The sequence below is a fragment of the Sinohyriopsis cumingii genome, chromosome 8, assembly GCF_028554795.1.
Source record: "Sinohyriopsis cumingii isolate HCF-2022 chromosome 8, ASM2855479v2, whole genome shotgun sequence".
NCBI classification, from domain to species: domain Eukaryota; kingdom Metazoa; phylum Mollusca; class Bivalvia; order Unionida; family Unionidae; genus Sinohyriopsis; species Sinohyriopsis cumingii.
In genome coordinates this window covers 115,238,005-115,255,396 of record NC_142968.1, presented here as the reverse complement: position 1 = coordinate 115,255,396, position 17,392 = coordinate 115,238,005, and the positions used below count along the sequence as shown (strand labels likewise).

At 32.5% G+C, this 17,392-nt stretch overlaps 1 protein-coding gene and 2 long non-coding RNA genes across 27 annotated transcripts in view; 1 reads left to right on the top strand and 2 right to left on the bottom strand.

Annotated features, from left to right (window-relative positions):
- The window catches only part of LOC149794433 (uncharacterized), a 191,778-nt gene that overhangs the window by 51,050 nt on the left and 123,336 nt on the right, over positions 1-17,392 (bottom strand). For all 25 annotated transcript variants that reach the window (XM_089968640.1, XM_089968644.1, XM_089968641.1 and 22 more), the window contains exons 10-12: positions 8,009-8,044; positions 4,867-4,902; positions 1,797-1,832 (exon numbers count right to left, since the gene is read on the bottom strand). In XM_089968640.1, coding sequence (XP_089824766.1) covers positions 1,797-1,832; positions 4,867-4,902; positions 8,009-8,044 — 108 coding nt within the window. The remainder of the gene's footprint in view (positions 1-1,796; positions 1,833-4,866; positions 4,903-8,008; positions 8,045-17,392) is intronic.
- LOC149794436 (uncharacterized) lies at positions 10,341-13,811 on the bottom strand. The gene is made up of 3 exons (XR_016423031.1): positions 13,673-13,811; positions 12,888-12,982; positions 10,341-10,895 (listed from the first exon to the last, which is right to left on the bottom strand). It is a non-coding gene; the product is annotated as an uncharacterized LOC149794436 (long non-coding RNA).
- LOC149794435 (uncharacterized) lies at positions 14,348-16,218 on the top strand. Its single transcript, XR_016423029.1, has 3 exons — positions 14,348-14,420; positions 15,044-15,140; positions 15,998-16,218. It is a non-coding gene; the product is annotated as an uncharacterized LOC149794435 (long non-coding RNA).

Sequence of the window (17,392 nt, the reverse complement as noted above, 5' to 3'; positions counted from 1 at the left end):
CTTTCAGATTATATATCTATGATATATAAAAAAACATTTAACATATCAACCAAATTAGCATTGTTCTTTAAGAGTATATCAAGTATAGTCAATGCTCTAAATAGTTTTTAATACATACCATTTTTGGAAAATGGAAGTACCTCTGAATATCAAGAAGTGTCAAATAAAAGAGAGGCTATTCCGTGTCAAATAGAAGAGAGGAAATTTGGAAATCAAATGCAAGAGAGGCAATTCAGAAAGTACATTTAGGAGTGAACAACTATAAATTTAATCATGCTTCCAAACATTGGTGAATATTTAAATTTTCGTGGTGATAAAGGACTTTTTTTAGGTGAGTTTTATTTTCTCCCAGGTTATTATTCTATGAAAATAATGAACTAATCAATTTCAAAATCACCTTCCAAACAAGTTCAAACAATCACCCTGGTACCAATCTCAGACATCTGAAGAAAATCATTTTTGTTTAGCACTATCTAGACCTTGGAATGGTTATGTCAGGCTTCATGACTTCATGAACATCTTTTCAACAGTTTAGGGATAACACAACTTTTAGGATGTCCATTTTAGTGGAAATTTGTATGTCCAAAAGGATATCATTTTTGCATTTAGGACCAAACATAGCTCAGGGTGAATGTGTCTACCCATATATACATCTTTAGAAAGAGGAGCTTTCAAGATTACCAACCGAATTATCATAATGGATATCTGGGAGGTACCATTTCTAGTTTGAATGGTCATAATCTGAATAAGATATTGATGGATACTGGACCATGGAGGCATGACAGGCCATTTCAAAAGCTTGTGTCATCATAACTCAAGAGACAATGAAGACACATTTCAGCACTAGTTATTTTTTCAACTATAGAATGTTTCATTCTAAACCTAGTACTATTTTTGTATGGATCTGCTTGCTTTCTTGCTCTCATTTCGGTTCTTATATATTGGTATATGTTATTATAATGTAATGAAACCTTTTACATGTTGCCTATATTTGTATCGAACAGGTACACTTTATATCTAAAGTTGATACAATAAAAGAAGTTGATCAACAGGACCACATCTTTCCACAATTTTATCGGTTATATAAATAATTTGTTCCATTATTAGCAAATAAAACTATGTGGAACATGATCATATATCATGAGGTTTAACAAGGTACTATGATTAACTTCTTTAATGCCCCTTGCAAAGTTGATGAAATAGGTATATTAGAATAGAATGGATGTTTAGATGTTTCAATTCAGGAATATGGTGTGGGTCACTGGGTGTCATCTATTTAAATTATTTACAGAAACAATACACAGTAAAACAAAATTGTCACAGGTACACATGTCAACAAATTAGTCAATGTAGAGCCACTCTTAAAAGCAAACTATGTATACCAATCTTTCAGCTGAAAAGTTACCTAATAAAGTTTTCTGAACTCATCTAATTATCACTCACAGTATTTAAACACAGCAATTATTATCCTTAAATTAATATACATATTTGTGACTAATTAGTTAGTCTACAATAACAGCACATACATACATATATACAGGCATATATACATGCATTCAATTAAATTTAACATCTTTAAAATAAAATGATGATTCAACGAAACAATACGCCTGTTTCTTAAAGCATTATAGCTTTGATTGCTTTGCTTGATAAATGTACCAGCAGCCTATCATTCATAACACATCCACCTCTTTCCTGACATGCTATAGCAAAAGTTAAACTTTCATATTATTTGATCTAAAAGTAACGAGATAAAAAAATTATATCCTGTTTGATTCTACAAGGCTAATGTCTACCTTTTTCTATTGGGTGCCTCACATCTTTTTCCTTCCCTACAAAATAAAATTATAGTATTTGTCAGTCAAGAATTTGATATCAAATCCAAATTCTTGATAATTCTTGATGGACTGCTTAAGAGTTGCCATTTCATTATTTTGTTACATAAATTTATATTTTGAGAACTTCCATGCACTCATCACCATGTCCATTCTACTCTTGTACAAAATGGTGGAAGAATATCACCTAAGGTAGTATTTTACTTGGGGTATTAATCTGCTTGGAATGATTGTCACTTTTAGCTGCTCGGCTGGGGTTCAAGGAGAAAGGGTTGTGGAAAAGATCAAAATTCCTAAATGTTTATTTACTGCAGTGTTCCAACATTTTATCTATATCCTCAATGCAGGAAGACCCAAAATAAATGTATCTGTGTTTCTCATTACTGTAAACAAAACAACACATATACATCACTGGTTATTTGTTGTATTCAATGAGATTCAAACTAATCAAGCTAAGGAAAACAAACAGTCTGAAACATTTGTAATAATGGTTAAGGTACAGCAATTAATATTAATTAACTACAGTTAGTTACACACCAAATGTCCTGAGATGGGACAGAAGCCCTACTTTTGACACATATATTGTAAGCATTTTTAACTTGATATCACAGTTCTAACATTATATTCTCACTGGATCAGACAGAAAGAGTCCCCTGAAATGACTTGACACTAGTTACTAACATGAATCTGGTGTTTCTTTCTTTAAACTTATTTTAAAATTAATCTGCCATTAGTAAAGTTACATTTGGACTGAGAATAGAAAAGGTAGGTCAACCATGAAATCCACAACAATTTTGTACCTCAAGTAAATTAATATATTCTTTTTTGTCATATCATGTAGATTAAACATTATTTCTGTCAGATCATGTAGACTACATATTTTTAACTTGCAAACCTGACAATATATCAGCTAAGCTCCTGTTCAACAATAAGTACTGCTAATCACAATAATAATAGTAAAATCTATCAGAAGAAGACTGCCATTATTACCAATACATTAAAATGTCTCCTTGAACCCACCTACATAATAAGACCATGTCCAAATTGAGCAACCTATTTTGTATTTGAAGTTTGAACAAACATAGATGTGAAAGAAAACAGCACTTCTCCATATATATATATATATATATATATATATATATATATATATATATATATATGACAAAAAGTTACACTTCTGAGAATATCATTTACAAAAAGCTGTTAGACATTAATTAAAATGTGTACATGTATATTTTCCCCGAAACTTTCAGATTATCTCTCTATGATATACAAAAAAACATTTAACATATCAACCAAATTAGCATTGTTCTTTAAGAGTATATCAAGTATAGTCAATGCTCTAAATAGTTTTTAATACATACCATTTTTGGAAAATAGAAGTACCTCTGAATATAAAGAAGTGTCAAATAAAAGAGAAGCTATTCTGTCTCAAATACAAGAGAGGAAATTTGGAAATCAATTGCAAGAGAGGCAATTCGGAAAGTACATTTAGGAGTGAACAACTATAAATTTAATCATGCTTCCAAATATTGGTGAACATTTAAATTTTCGTGGTGTTAAAGGACTTTTTTTAGGTGAGTTTTATTTTCTCCCAGGTTATTATTGTATGAAAATAATGAACTAATCAATTTCAAAGTCACCTTCCAAACAATTTCAAACAATCACCCTGGTGCCCATCTCAGACATCTGAAGAAAATCATTTTTGTTTAGCACTAACTAGACCTTGGAATGTTTATGTCAGGCTTCATGAACATCTTTTCAACAGTTTAGTGATAACACAACTTTCAGGGTGTCCATTTTAGTGGAAATTGGTATGTCCAAAAGGATATCTTTTTTGCATGTAGGACAAAACATACCTCAGGGTGAATGTGTCTACCCATACACACAGTTTTAGAAAGAGGACCTTTCAAGATTACCAACTGACTCATCATAATGGATACCTAGGAGGTACCAATTCTAGTTCGAATGGTCATAATCTGAATAAGATATTGATGGATACTGGACTATGGAGGTATGACAGGCCATTTCAAAAGCTTGTGTCATCATAAATCAAGAGATAATGGAGACACATTTCAGCACTAGTAACTTTTTTCAACTATAGAATGCGTAATTCTAAACTTAGTACTATTTTTGTTTGGAGTTGCTTGCTTTCTTGATGTCATTTCAGTCCTTATATATTGGTATATGTTATTACAATGTAATGAAACCTTTTACATGCTGCCTATATTTGTATCGAACAGGTACACTTTATATCTAAAGTTGATACAATTAAAGAAGTTGATCAACAGGACCACATCTTTCCACAACTTTATTGGTTGTATAAATAATTTGTTCCATTATTAGCAAATCAAACTATGTGGAACATGATCATATATCATGAGGTTTAACAATGTACTATGTTTAACTTCTTTGATGCCCCTTGCAAATTTGATGAAATAGGTATATTAGAATAGAAAGGATGTTTAGATGTTTCAATCCTGGAATATGGTGTGGGTCACTGGGTGTGATTTGTTTACATTATTTACAGAAACAATACACAGGAAAACAAAATCATCACAGGTACATGTGGCAACAAATTGGCCAATGTAGAGCCACTCTTAAAAGCAAACTATTTATACAAGACTTTCAGCTGAAATGTTACCAAATAAAGTTTTCTCCAACTCATCTAATTTTCATTCCCAGGATTTGAACACAGCAATTATTATGCTTTAGTTCATAAACATATTAGTGACTAATCAGTTAGTCTACAATACCAGCACATACATAAATACATACATACATAGATACATTCAATTAAATTTAACATCTTTAAAACAAAATGATGATTCCACAAAACAATGCGCCTGTTTCCTAAAGCGTTACAGCTTAAATTACTTTGCTTGATAAATGTACTAGCAGCCTATAATTCATAACACATCCACCTCTTTCATGTCAGCTATTGCAAAAGCTTAACCTCCATAGTGTTTTCTCTAAAAGTAGCGAGATAAAAATATTACATGCTGTTTGATTCTACAAGGCTAATGTCTACCTTTTTCTGTTGGGTGCCTCATACCTTGTTCCTTCCCTACAAAATAAAATTATAGTATTTGTCAGTCAAGAATTTGATACCAAATCCAAATTCTTGATAATTCTTGATGGACTGCTTAAGAGTTGCCATTTCATTATTTTGTTACATAAATGTATATTTTGAGAACTTCCATGCACTCATCACCATGTCCATTCTACTCTTGTACAAAATGGTGGAAGAATATCACCTAAGGTAGTATTTTACTTGGGATATTAATCTCCTTGGAATGGTTGTCACTTTTAGCTGCTCGGCTGGGGTTCGAGGAGAAAGGGTTGTGTGCAAAAGGTCAAAAATCCTAAATGTTTATTTACTGCAGTGTTCCAACATTTTATCTATGTCCTGAATGTAGGAAGACACAAAACAAATGTATCTGTGTTTCTCATTACTGTTTAGAAAAAACACATATACATCACTGGTTATTTGTTGCATTCAATGAGATTCAAACTAATCAAGCAAAGGAAAACAAACAGTCTGAAACATTTGTAATAATGGTTAAGGTACAGCAATAAATATTAATTAACTACAATTGTTGCTGGGCACCAAATGTCCTCAGATGGGACAGAAGCCCTACTTTCGACACATGTATTGTAAGCATTTCTAACTTGATGTCACAGTTCTAACATTATATTCTCACTGGATCCTACAGCAAGAGTCCCGTGAAATGACTTGACACTAGTTATTAACATGTATCTGGTGTTTCTTTCTTTAAACTTATTTTAAAATTAATCTGCCATTAGTAAAGTTACATTTGCACTGAGAATAGGAAAGGTAGGTCAACCATGAAATCCACAACAATTTTGTACCTCAAGTAAATTGATACATTTTTTTTTTTTTGGCATATCATGTAGATTAAACATTATTTCTGTCAGATCATGCAGACTACATATTTTTAACATGCAAACCTGACAACATATCAGCTAAGCTCCTTTTCAACAATATGTATTGCTAATCACAATAATAATAGTAAAATCTATCAGAAGAAGACTGCCATTATTACCAATACATTAAAATGTCTCCTTGAACCCACCTACATAATAAGATCATGTCCAAATAGGGCTACCTATTTCGTATTTGAAGTTTGAACAAACATAGATGTGAAAGAAAGCAGCACTTCTCCATATATATATATATATATATATATATATATATATATATATATATATATATATATATATATATATATATATATATATATATATATATATATATATATATTTATATGACAAAAAGTTACACTTCTGAGAATATCATTTACAAAAAGCTGTTAGACATTAATTAAAATGTGTACATGTATATTTTCCCCGAAACTTTCAGATTATCTCTCTATAATATATAAAAAAACATTTAACATATCAACCAAATTAGCATTGTTCTTTAAGAGTCTATTAAGTATAGTCAATGCTCTAAATAGTTTTTAATACATACCATTTTTGGAAAATGGAAGTACCTCTGAATATCAAGAAGTGTCAAATAAAAGAGAGGCTATTCCGTGTCAAATACAAGAGAGGAAATTTGGAAATCAAATGCAAGAGAGGCAATTCAGAAAGTACATTTAGGAGTGAACAACTATAAATTTAATCATGCTTCCAAACATTGGTGAATATTTAAATTTTCGTGGTGATAAAGGACTTTTTTTAGGTGAGTTTTATTTTCTCTCAGGTTATTATTGTATGAAAATAATGAACTAATCAATTTCAAAGTCACCTTCCAAACAATTTCAAACAATCACCCTGGTACCAATCTCAGACATCTGAAGAAAATCATTTTTGTTTAGCACTATCTAGACCTTGGAATGGTTATGTCAGGCTTCATGACTTCATGAACATCTTTTCAACAGTTTAGGGATAACACAACTTTTAGGATGTCCATATTAGTGGAAATTTGTATGTCCAAAAAGATATCATTTTTGCATTTAGGACCAAACATAGCTCAGGGTGAATGTGTCTACCCATATATACATCTTTAGAAAGAGGAGCTTTCAAGATTACCAACCGAATTATCATAATGGATATCTGGGAGGTACCATTTCTAGTTTGAATGGTCATAATCTGAATAAGATATTGATGGATACTGGACCATGGAGGTATGACAGGCCATTTCAAAAGCTTGTGTCATCATAACTCAAGAGACAATGAAGACACATTTCAGCACTAGTTATTTTTTCAACTATAGAATGTTTCATTCTAAACCTAGTACTATTTTTGTATGGATCTGCTTGCTTTCTTGCCCTCATTTCGGTTCTTATATATTGGTATATGTTATTATAATGTAATGAAACCTTTTACATGTTGCCTATATTTGTATCGAACAGGTACACTTTATATCTAAAGTTGATACAATAAAAGAAGTTGATCAACAGGACCACATCTTTCCACAACTTTATCGGTTATATAAATAATTTGTTCCATTATTAGCAAATAAAACTATGTGGAACATGATCATATATCATGAGGTTTAACAAGGTACTATGATTAACTTCTTTAATGCCCCTTGCAAAGTTGATGAAATAGGTATATTAGAATAGAATGGATGTTTAGATGTTTCAATTCAGGAATATGCTGTGGGTCACTGAGTGTGATCTATTTAAATTATTTACAGAAACAATACACAGTAAAACAAAATTGTCACAGGTACACATGCCAACAAATTAGTCAATGTAGAGCCACTCTTAAAAGCAAACTATGTATACCAATCTTTCAGCTGAAAAGTTACCTAATAAAGTTTTCTGAACTCATCTAATTATCACTCACAGTATTTAAACACAGCAATTATTATCCTTAAATTAATATACATATTTGTGACTAATTAGTTAGTCTACAATAACAGCACATACATACATATATACAGGCATATATACATGCATTCAATTAAATTTAACATCTTTAAAATAAAATGATGATTCAACAAAACAATACGCCTGTTTCTTAAAGCATTATAGCTTTAATTGCTTTTCTTGATAAATGTACTAGCAGCCTATCATTCATAACACATCCACCTCTTTCCTGACATGCTATTGCAAAAGTTAAACTTTCATATTATTTGATCTAAAAGTAACAAGATAAAAAAATTACATGCTGTTTGATTCTACAAGGCTAATGTCTACCTTTTTCTGTCGGGTGCCTCACATCTTTTTCCTTCCCTACAAAATAAAATTATAGTATTTGTCAGTCAAGAATTTGATATCAAATCCAAATTCTTGATAATTCTTGATGGACTGCTTAAGAGTTGCCATTTCATTATTTTGTTACATAAATTTATATTTTGAGAACTTCCATGCACTCATCACCATGTCCATTCTACTCTTGTACAAAATGGTGGAAGAATATCACCTAAGGTAGTATTTTACTTGGGGTATTAATCTGCTTGGAATGATTGTCACTTTTAGCTGCTCGGCTGGGGTTCGAGGAGAAAGGGTTGTGGAAAAGATCAAAATTCCTAAATGTTTATTTACTGCAGTGTTCCAACATTTTATCTATGTCCTCAATGCAGGAAGACCCAAAATAAATGTATCTATGTTTCTCATTACTGTAAACAAAACAACACATATACATCACTGGTTATTTGTTGTATTCAATGAGATTCAAACTAATCAAGCTAAGGAAAACAAACAGTCAGAAACATTTGTAATAATGGTTAAGGTACAGCGATTAATATTCATTAACTAGAAATGTTGTTGGGCACCAAATGTCCTGAGATGGGACAGAAGCCCTACTTTTGACACATGTATTGTAAGTATTTTAACTTGATATCACAGTTCTAACATTATATTCTCACTGGATCCTACAGCAAGAGTCCCCTGAAATGACTTGACACTAGTTATTAACATGTATCTGGTGTTTCTTTCTTTAAACTTATTTTAAAATTAATCTGTCAGTAGTAAAGTTACATTTGGACTGAGAATAGGAAAGGTAGGTCAACCATGAAATCCACAACAATTTTGTACCTCAAGTAAATTAATATATTTTTTTGTCAGATCATGTAAATTATACATTATTTCTGTCATATCCTTTATACTACTCATTTTTAACATGCAAACCTGACAATATATTTAGCTAAGCTCCTTTCCAACAATATGTATTGCAAATCACATTAATAATGGTAAACTCTATCAGAAGAAGACTGTCATTATTACCAATACATTAAAATGTCTCCTTGAAAAGCACCTACAGAATAAGAAAATGTCCAAATAGGGCTACCTATTTCGTATTTTAAGTCTTAACTTCTCTCTCTCTCACTCACTCTCCCTCTCTCTCTCTATGTATATAGGAAGAAGTTATAGCTTTTGCGAATATCATTTACAAAAATGTTTAGACATATTAATTAGAATGTGTACGTGTAAATTTTTCCTGAAACTTTCAGGTTATCTCAATATAATATATAAAAATACATTAAACACATCAACCAAATTAGCATTGGTGTTAAAGGACTTTCTTAGCTGAATTTTCTTTTCTTCAGGGGTTTTATTCTAAGAAAACAGATAACTTATCAATTTCAAAATAACCTTCCAAACAACTCTAAACAATCACCCTGGTGCCCATATTAGAATGTCTGAGGAAAATCAGTTTGTTTGGGACTAACTAGACCTCAGAGAGATACCATTTCTAGTTCGAGTCGGAATAAGAAGCTACCCGGCTGTAGAATGTCCATCATATTCCATGAAAAACAATGGAAAACGCTGGAAAATTCTAGCATGGAAAACGCTGGAGTATTTGGACTAATATTCCAGCCTCTGTCCAGGGTAGGCTGGAAAACCCTGAACAATTCTTGCATGGAAAACGCTGGACAATTCTAGCATGGAAAATGCTGGAGTATTTGGACTATTATTCTAGGCTATGTCCAGGGTAGGCTGGAAAACCCTGGACAATTCTAGCATGGAAAACGCTGGAAAATTCTAGCATGGAAAACGCTGGAGTATTTGGACTAATATTCCAGCCTATATCCAGGGTAGGCTGGAAAACCCTGGACAATTCTAGCATGGAAAACGCTGGAAAATTCTAGCATGGAAAACGCTGGAGTATTTGGACTAATATTCCAGCCTATGTCCAGGGTAGGCTGGAAAACCCTGGACAATTCTAGCATGGAAAACGCTGGAAAATTCTAGCATGGAAAACGCTGGAGTATTTGGACTAATATTCCAGCCTCTGTCCAGGGAAGGCTGGAAAACGCTGGAAAATTCTAGCATGGAAAACGCTGGAAAATTCTAGCATGGAAAACGCTGGAGTATTTGGACTATATTCCAGGCTATGTCCAGGGTAGGCTGGAAAACCCTGGACAATTCTAGCATGGAAAACGATGGAAAACCCTGGACAATTCTAGCATGGAAAATGCTGGAGCATTTGGACTAATATTCCAGTCTTTATCCAGGGTAGGCTGGAAAACCCTGGACAACACTAAAATTTAGCTGAAAATTGTTGAAATATTTTATGAAAACGAGATTTTTAACAGTGATGCAACTTTTATTTGATGATAATTTCAAGAAGAACATGATCCAAATTACCCCAACCAACTCCTTGTATTGACTGTGATGTTTAGTAACTTTTAAACAAGGAAACAAAAATTAAAAACTATACTTGTCACTGGTAGCTTAATAGGTTGTGCACTAGTATTCAGTAGACAACATGGCTTAAGTTGTCATAAATATCGCTACACTTCTGCTGGTGTGTCATAAAATCCAGATTACTGGCTCCTTAACATCATCCAAGTTTCTAAAAATATGTTCTCTTACTCTAGTTATAGTTTGAATTTATTCTGAAGCAATCTTAACAACAAAATAACAGAAATTCACATTAATTTCTATCTCAATTTTAATTAAAAAAATTTAAAATTTTTTTTTACACGTGTTGTTTCATAGTTCATTCACCACATTTCTTATTTTTCTGTTGTCACCACTGGAGTCTGTGGAAGTGATGGTACTCTTGATGGTTTAACCAAATCGCAAAGCTTCTATTTCACCATCACCTCCCCAATGTTATACTTCTCCTTCATGATTTCTGAAATACAAATCATTGTATATTAATGAATAGAATCAAGCAAGATTTCAAATTTATTTCAATCCCATATATATATATATATATATATATATATATATATATATATATATATATATATATATATATATATATATATATAGAGAGAGAGAGAGAGAGAGAGAGAGAGAGAGAGAGAGAGAGGGGAGTGAGAGAATGAGAGTTATGCCTGAAACATTTCATGCAATTACAGTACTTTTACAATACCTGAGGTTGGTAATTGTAATGGGGCACTTGGCTTGATGACTAACTTGATAGGCTTAAAAACCTGTGGTTTCCATCACAAATTAAACTGGCTACCTAACTGCTCCTGTGGCCTAAGTCTAAGTGGTTAGAGCGCCTGCTACGGGTGTGAGAGGTCACAGGTTTGAACCCTTAACCGAGTCATACCAAAGACTTATTAAAAAAATGGTACTATTAGCTGCCTTGCCTGGTGCTCAGCATTAACCCTTTACCTCATGCAAGCGTCTTTTGACGCCTCTACTCCATTCACGTGGAAGCGCCTTTTGACGCCTGCTGTAAACATCAGCCATTTTAAGCTGGTTTTCATAGCGCCACCTTCGGGGAAAACACCCATTTAGATACTACATTCATTTCTGTGAATGACAATTACATCGGATCACGTGGTCACTGTTTATGCCCTGGTCGCTATCTGCTATTTAAAGTAACTGGGTCATAATCTCCACTCTCCAAAATGGAGGTCGCGGATTTCATTCAGTACTTAGGAAGTTTTCACGATTAGAATCAGAACTACGAAAGATTCAATAACTTAGTTAAAGGCTCTGATATTGATGCAGGCAGCAATTAGTTTTCATAAATTATCAAATTCAGATGACTTAGTGATGTAGATGCAGACGACAAATTGTAAATTTCAAGTATGAGAAATGGCAGCTACGATTGGTCACGCGGCCTCACTGACATGACGGTGAATGAGTCCTCTCAAGATTTTAAAGCACGTAAAAAAATTCTTCAGTGAAAAAAATTTACGCAGCTATAAGAATCAGACTTTTAATCTTAAATTTTTCCACACATAATAGATGTGTACCAAAAATGTAAAATGGTTACAATTGCTGTTTAACATAAAATACACTACAATGCTTAACAGTTAACAGGCAGGCCTACGCGTATGGAGTCGTATAGGTAACAGGTGCTCTATTTATAGCATGCTGCACTTTGTAATTATGCTCTATAAGGTAAACGGTTAAAAGGTTAGTGTTAGGACTGGTCAACCTGGTGTCAAGATAATGTGTCTGGGTAGAAGACATTATGCTACACGTCTGTGGCATGATATCCCAGTGCTAGACATCACTATAAATTGCCACACTGCAGACATCGTAGCGATGTGACTAAACATTTGTTAAAGCTACGTTACTAAACATCTGAATCACGCACACACAAACTGGCTACCATATACATGCAGTTGTGATTATACCATTTAAACTGAAAGTAGATTTACATTGTCCATTTGAATATTGCCTGTCTACACTATAATGTTTCAAGTAGTAGTTGTGGATACGTTTAAATTTCATAATAATGTTCCAGCCTTAGTTCATAAAAAAATTTTGTTACAATTTGGCATATATTTTGTCATAGGTTAACAAAGTTTAAAATGCATGGTTAATAATTTAAAATATACCATAAATTATTTGAATTCTGGACTGGTCTTGGAGAGGTGGCCTTGTGTGTGCTTATTATTGGCTCTTGCCCCAGTTAGTGTCTTGCCAATATATTCAACAGAGCTGTACAGCATTCTGAATATTTATCTAGCAGCTTTGTTAAAATCCAAAATCTGACATATTTCTGCCTCATGCTGGGTGTGAAAAAAAATTTAATCCAAATTTTCACCATGATGATTCATATGCACTAAGTTTCTGATATATTTACTTATCTATATACACAACTCCAGGTTACAGCTAATGTTCTAGACATTTGAATTTGAAACAAATGTGGTATTACCTCTCGCTTGCTTAATTCAAAATTAAAAGATCGAAGAATTTCAATGAAGCTGTCGCCATCAAGTTGTTTACATAACTGTGCCTTGCCACTTTTTTCTGAAATTAAAGGACACAAACTAAACAAGTATTTTTGGTGAGGAAAATTGATAATCATTTCCAACAGTTTACAACTGTACATTCTTATTAATAATACAGTAAGTTACTATTAAATATTACTGAAATGGCTGAATATAAATTGGATAGACAGAAACAAGCCATAATCTGAATTGAAGATTAATTGGAAAAGAGATCTACCGGTATATTTCCGAGTCACAGTCTAAAATTAATTAAAACAAATATAACTTATTGCTACAAAGAGCACACTGTCTGGAAAATAATAACGAAAATGTAAAAAATACAAATACCAGTCAGATCATTAATAATATCAAGGGTGAATAAAATTTAAAGTGAAATTTACAATTTGGAAATATATATTCGCATGGCCGGCACGTACCAACTTTTTTGAAAGACAGACACGAGATGACTGGTCATTGTGCATTAGGATAAGTAAAAAATGTTGCCAATTATGTAAACAAAGCTTAAAACATAACACATACCTTTCAATATCCTTACAAGTTTGACGTTTAATTTATCAGTCTTCAAACAGCATAAAAAAAAAAAATTGTTCCATAGGATATATTTCGTAATAGCTTTCCGTAAATTTACGTCACGCGAAGTCTTTCGCAGCTAAGGTACTTGGCGGCCGTGCAAATAATTTTGCTACAACTGGACTGAGTAATGACTTACCTGCTATTTTCGCAATAATACACTCATGGTATCCCTTGAATCCACGACAAACCGCTATCACTTTCTCTCCCGTGCGATATTCCTTCATTTCTTTTCGTGGCGAGTGTACATCAGCCATACAGATTATGCCTCATTCACCCATATAACCAGTGATATTTCTGTTTCAGTGGTCATCTTAAAATCCTGGGATATTTTATATTTCACAATTTCAATGACACTCCAATCGAAAATTGCGCCCAAATTCTAGACTGGTTATCCAAAGCGTTTTACGGTGCCAAATTTGGAACCAAACTTTACAGAAACGGTTTGTTTTTTTGTTTTGTTTTTTTTTTTTTACAGAAAATTTGGTTCTAACGCATGAAATCGAAATATGCCGGCTTTTTCAATGTAGTAATTGGTTAAAAAAAATAAGTACATAATTTTATATCCCATCATAGTCAGCTTCATCAGCCATCATCATACGGAACAACCTCGGCTATTACTGCATGACAAAAACGTGACTCCGATACGTGAAGGCGAATACTTGACAGAAAAATCAGACATTTTGTTCTCTTTTGATTTATGATTTATCTAAAGAGTTAATATCTATACATCGGATACCAACGCCGTGATTTGGATATGTTGGGGAATGATTGGTTTACAGTAAAGTGGTTTTAGAAGACAAAGTTTACGACCATGAGGCAATATCGTGTCGAGGTGTGGAACACAAATGGAAAGACAACACAAATTGGACACCCAAATATTATAGGTGAGTATGAAATAAACGGAGTCTCGACTTTATCTCGTTTGCCCAAGTATAAACTGACTATATGATTAACCGCCCAACACTATATATATATGACTGATAATTAAATTGTAAGCAAGTATTTTAATAAATGTGAAAAGATATACAAGGTCAAAAACAAGTTTCCTTTTGCACCAGTTTTAAAATTAGAGTAGGTATTTTTGTTTTTCAGTATATATGTATATATAACTTTCAAAGCAACCTAATTTGTGGAATTTTATTTTAACAGCCATAACCTTGTAATTGTCAGTCTTGGAAATGTTAACTCCAGTGATACATGTAAGCCCAAACAGGGTTTGCTCTGGTATTATGATAAAGTTGTGAATTTCTTGAGTATTTATAGATCTAGTCCAAAAAGGTCTTTAGGTTACTGCTAAATTTTCAGACTGCTACATATATAAGTAAAATCATAACTTAAGTAACTTAAGTCCTGGAAAAAGAAATTTTGAAAAATTTCACATTAATCTTAGCAAGATTAAAATGTACACAAGTTTTACCATGAAGATGATTTTTGAACGATATGTTAATGTTTTAATCAGTCTGACTGTACAGTCTGTAAACATTTTAATGCTGTTTGTGTATTACAGGTACTGGTGTTCAGGACAAAATATATAAGCAGCTTGAAGTTAATTCCACAAAGTCCATTCCTAAAAGCACCATGTACTGGAGGAAGAGAAAACAATGGTAATTCCAGGAGTAATAGAGAGTTTTTTTACATTTTAAATAATGTCTGCAGCTGTCTCCCACAACAATGTTTATTTGTGTGAAGATAAGCATTATTCTTTATACATTTGTTCTTACCTAGTACATTCACAGCTTAACATGGCTCATATCTTAAACACAGTTTCATTACCATATCAATAATTTAAGGAATAAACAAATTTCACTGTACAACACTAAGTGGAATTTTCAGAGTTAACAAATTCTGAGTATATGGTGAAATCATTCAGTATTTACAAACAGAATATTCAGTGTACGTGTTTGAACAGAACATTCACTCTGTATGGGTTATCCAACACACCATACACAATATATGCACAATGTACACCATATTTAACCAAATCAGCCAATTACAGAAATTCCAGGAAATATCTGATCAGTATTGATTCTTGCAGAACAAGATATAATAATTTATTGTTATGCATTGTCATACTTCAGTTTTTAATTATTTAAAATGTTAAATATAATTTTTACTTTCATTTTTCTTATAATGCCCTAAAACGTTATGAAACTTGAGTTGTTTTTCTGAAAACATCACATACATTTATGAAGTGTATGTTGTATCACATGTACTTTGTATGATTGAGTATATTATTGTGTATAAATTACTTGTCATTTACATGCATTCATTGTGTATCATATTTGCATTACCCATGTTTAAATGATGCATGCATTAACATTGGATTTGTCAAACTAAACTACTGTAACAGTGTAATATTAACTGTACATATTCAATTCCCACAACAAAACAATAATGTTTGAATGTTAAGATTTTAATATGAATTATACATGTTCACTAAAATTTGTATTTCTCATTACAGTGTTGTTGATCTAGGTGAATCCAGTTCTGTTGGTCTTGGATATTATGAAATTGGTGACAGTACGTAATACTAATCTTCAAATATAATGAGAATATCAACAGATGAACCAACTAGATATGGTGACAGTGACATGAGTTTTTCATCTGACTCAGAAGAAAGTATAGAGTTTTAATCAAGTTCAGATGATGAACAGTATCATCAGGTGAATGAAGCAACTCATTCTTACCCATCCCATGTCACAGATCCCCCACTTTATGTCATAGCCCTATAACAAGATATATACTGTAGTGAAATCACAAAGTCTGAACATGTTATTGTCCTTGGGGCTTTGCCAACAAGACATAATTTGTCAGATGCTAAATATGTGACTTTTTGGACTTAATTCAGTTCCATCTTCCTTCAGCAAACACAGGATTGACAATTGTCAAAGATTTGAAGGAAAAATGTGAATTCAGTAAGGAGTATCTCAAATACAATTTTTATTGTGAGATCTGCAAAAAATTGTACTCCGATAAAGAAGAAATGTGTGAAACTGGGGACTGTACAGGTGTACATAACTAATAATTATGAGCAAACATCTCTTTGGAATGAAGTTGGCTCTGACAAGAAAGAAGACTTCCTTTCATCATCAAAAATAGGATCAAGTGTCTTCAAGAACCTATTATTGTTGTTGAAATTAGAAATGCCATTTATGGTACTGTTCTCCCCAATCATCATGAAAAGGACTAAAATGGCTTTCACCACTGCACAGCAGAATTTCAGACTTATACACTGTAGTGTCAAGCTCATGTGGTGAACAGATTTGGACATATTTATGATTTTATATGCACCAGATATTTTCTGGTCAGGATTTAACTAATTTTTCAGGATATCTTTTCATACATGTATAGTTTGCGTTACACCAACATTTTTGTATAGTGATGTTCTTTTGATAATGAACATTTAATTACATATGTGGTACATACAATAAATGATGTACTACTTCAACACTTGTAGTTTGTTTTTTTAAAGCAGGGGTCAAGTGTGTGTGTGTGTATGGTTTAGTTTGTTTATTTGACTTGTGTCCTCTATTTCTCAGTATATATTTATCATAGGTTTGAAATAATAGTTTAGTTTCAAGTTCAAAAATCTGTGTTACAGCGCAGTTTAGTCATGATTGCTCTTTCTTTAGGTAATTCAAAATAATTCTTTGTACCAATCTTGAAAATTGACTAAGTTCTTTTCCAGGGTTTTCCATGCTGAAATTTATCCCAAAAATTCTAAGTCCAAACTGTCCATCCTTTTCCAGGGTTTTCCATGCTGAAATTTATCCAAAAAATTCTAAGTCTAAACTGTCCATGCTTTTCCAGGGTTTTCCATGCTGAAAAAAATTCAGAGTCCAAAATGTCCATCATT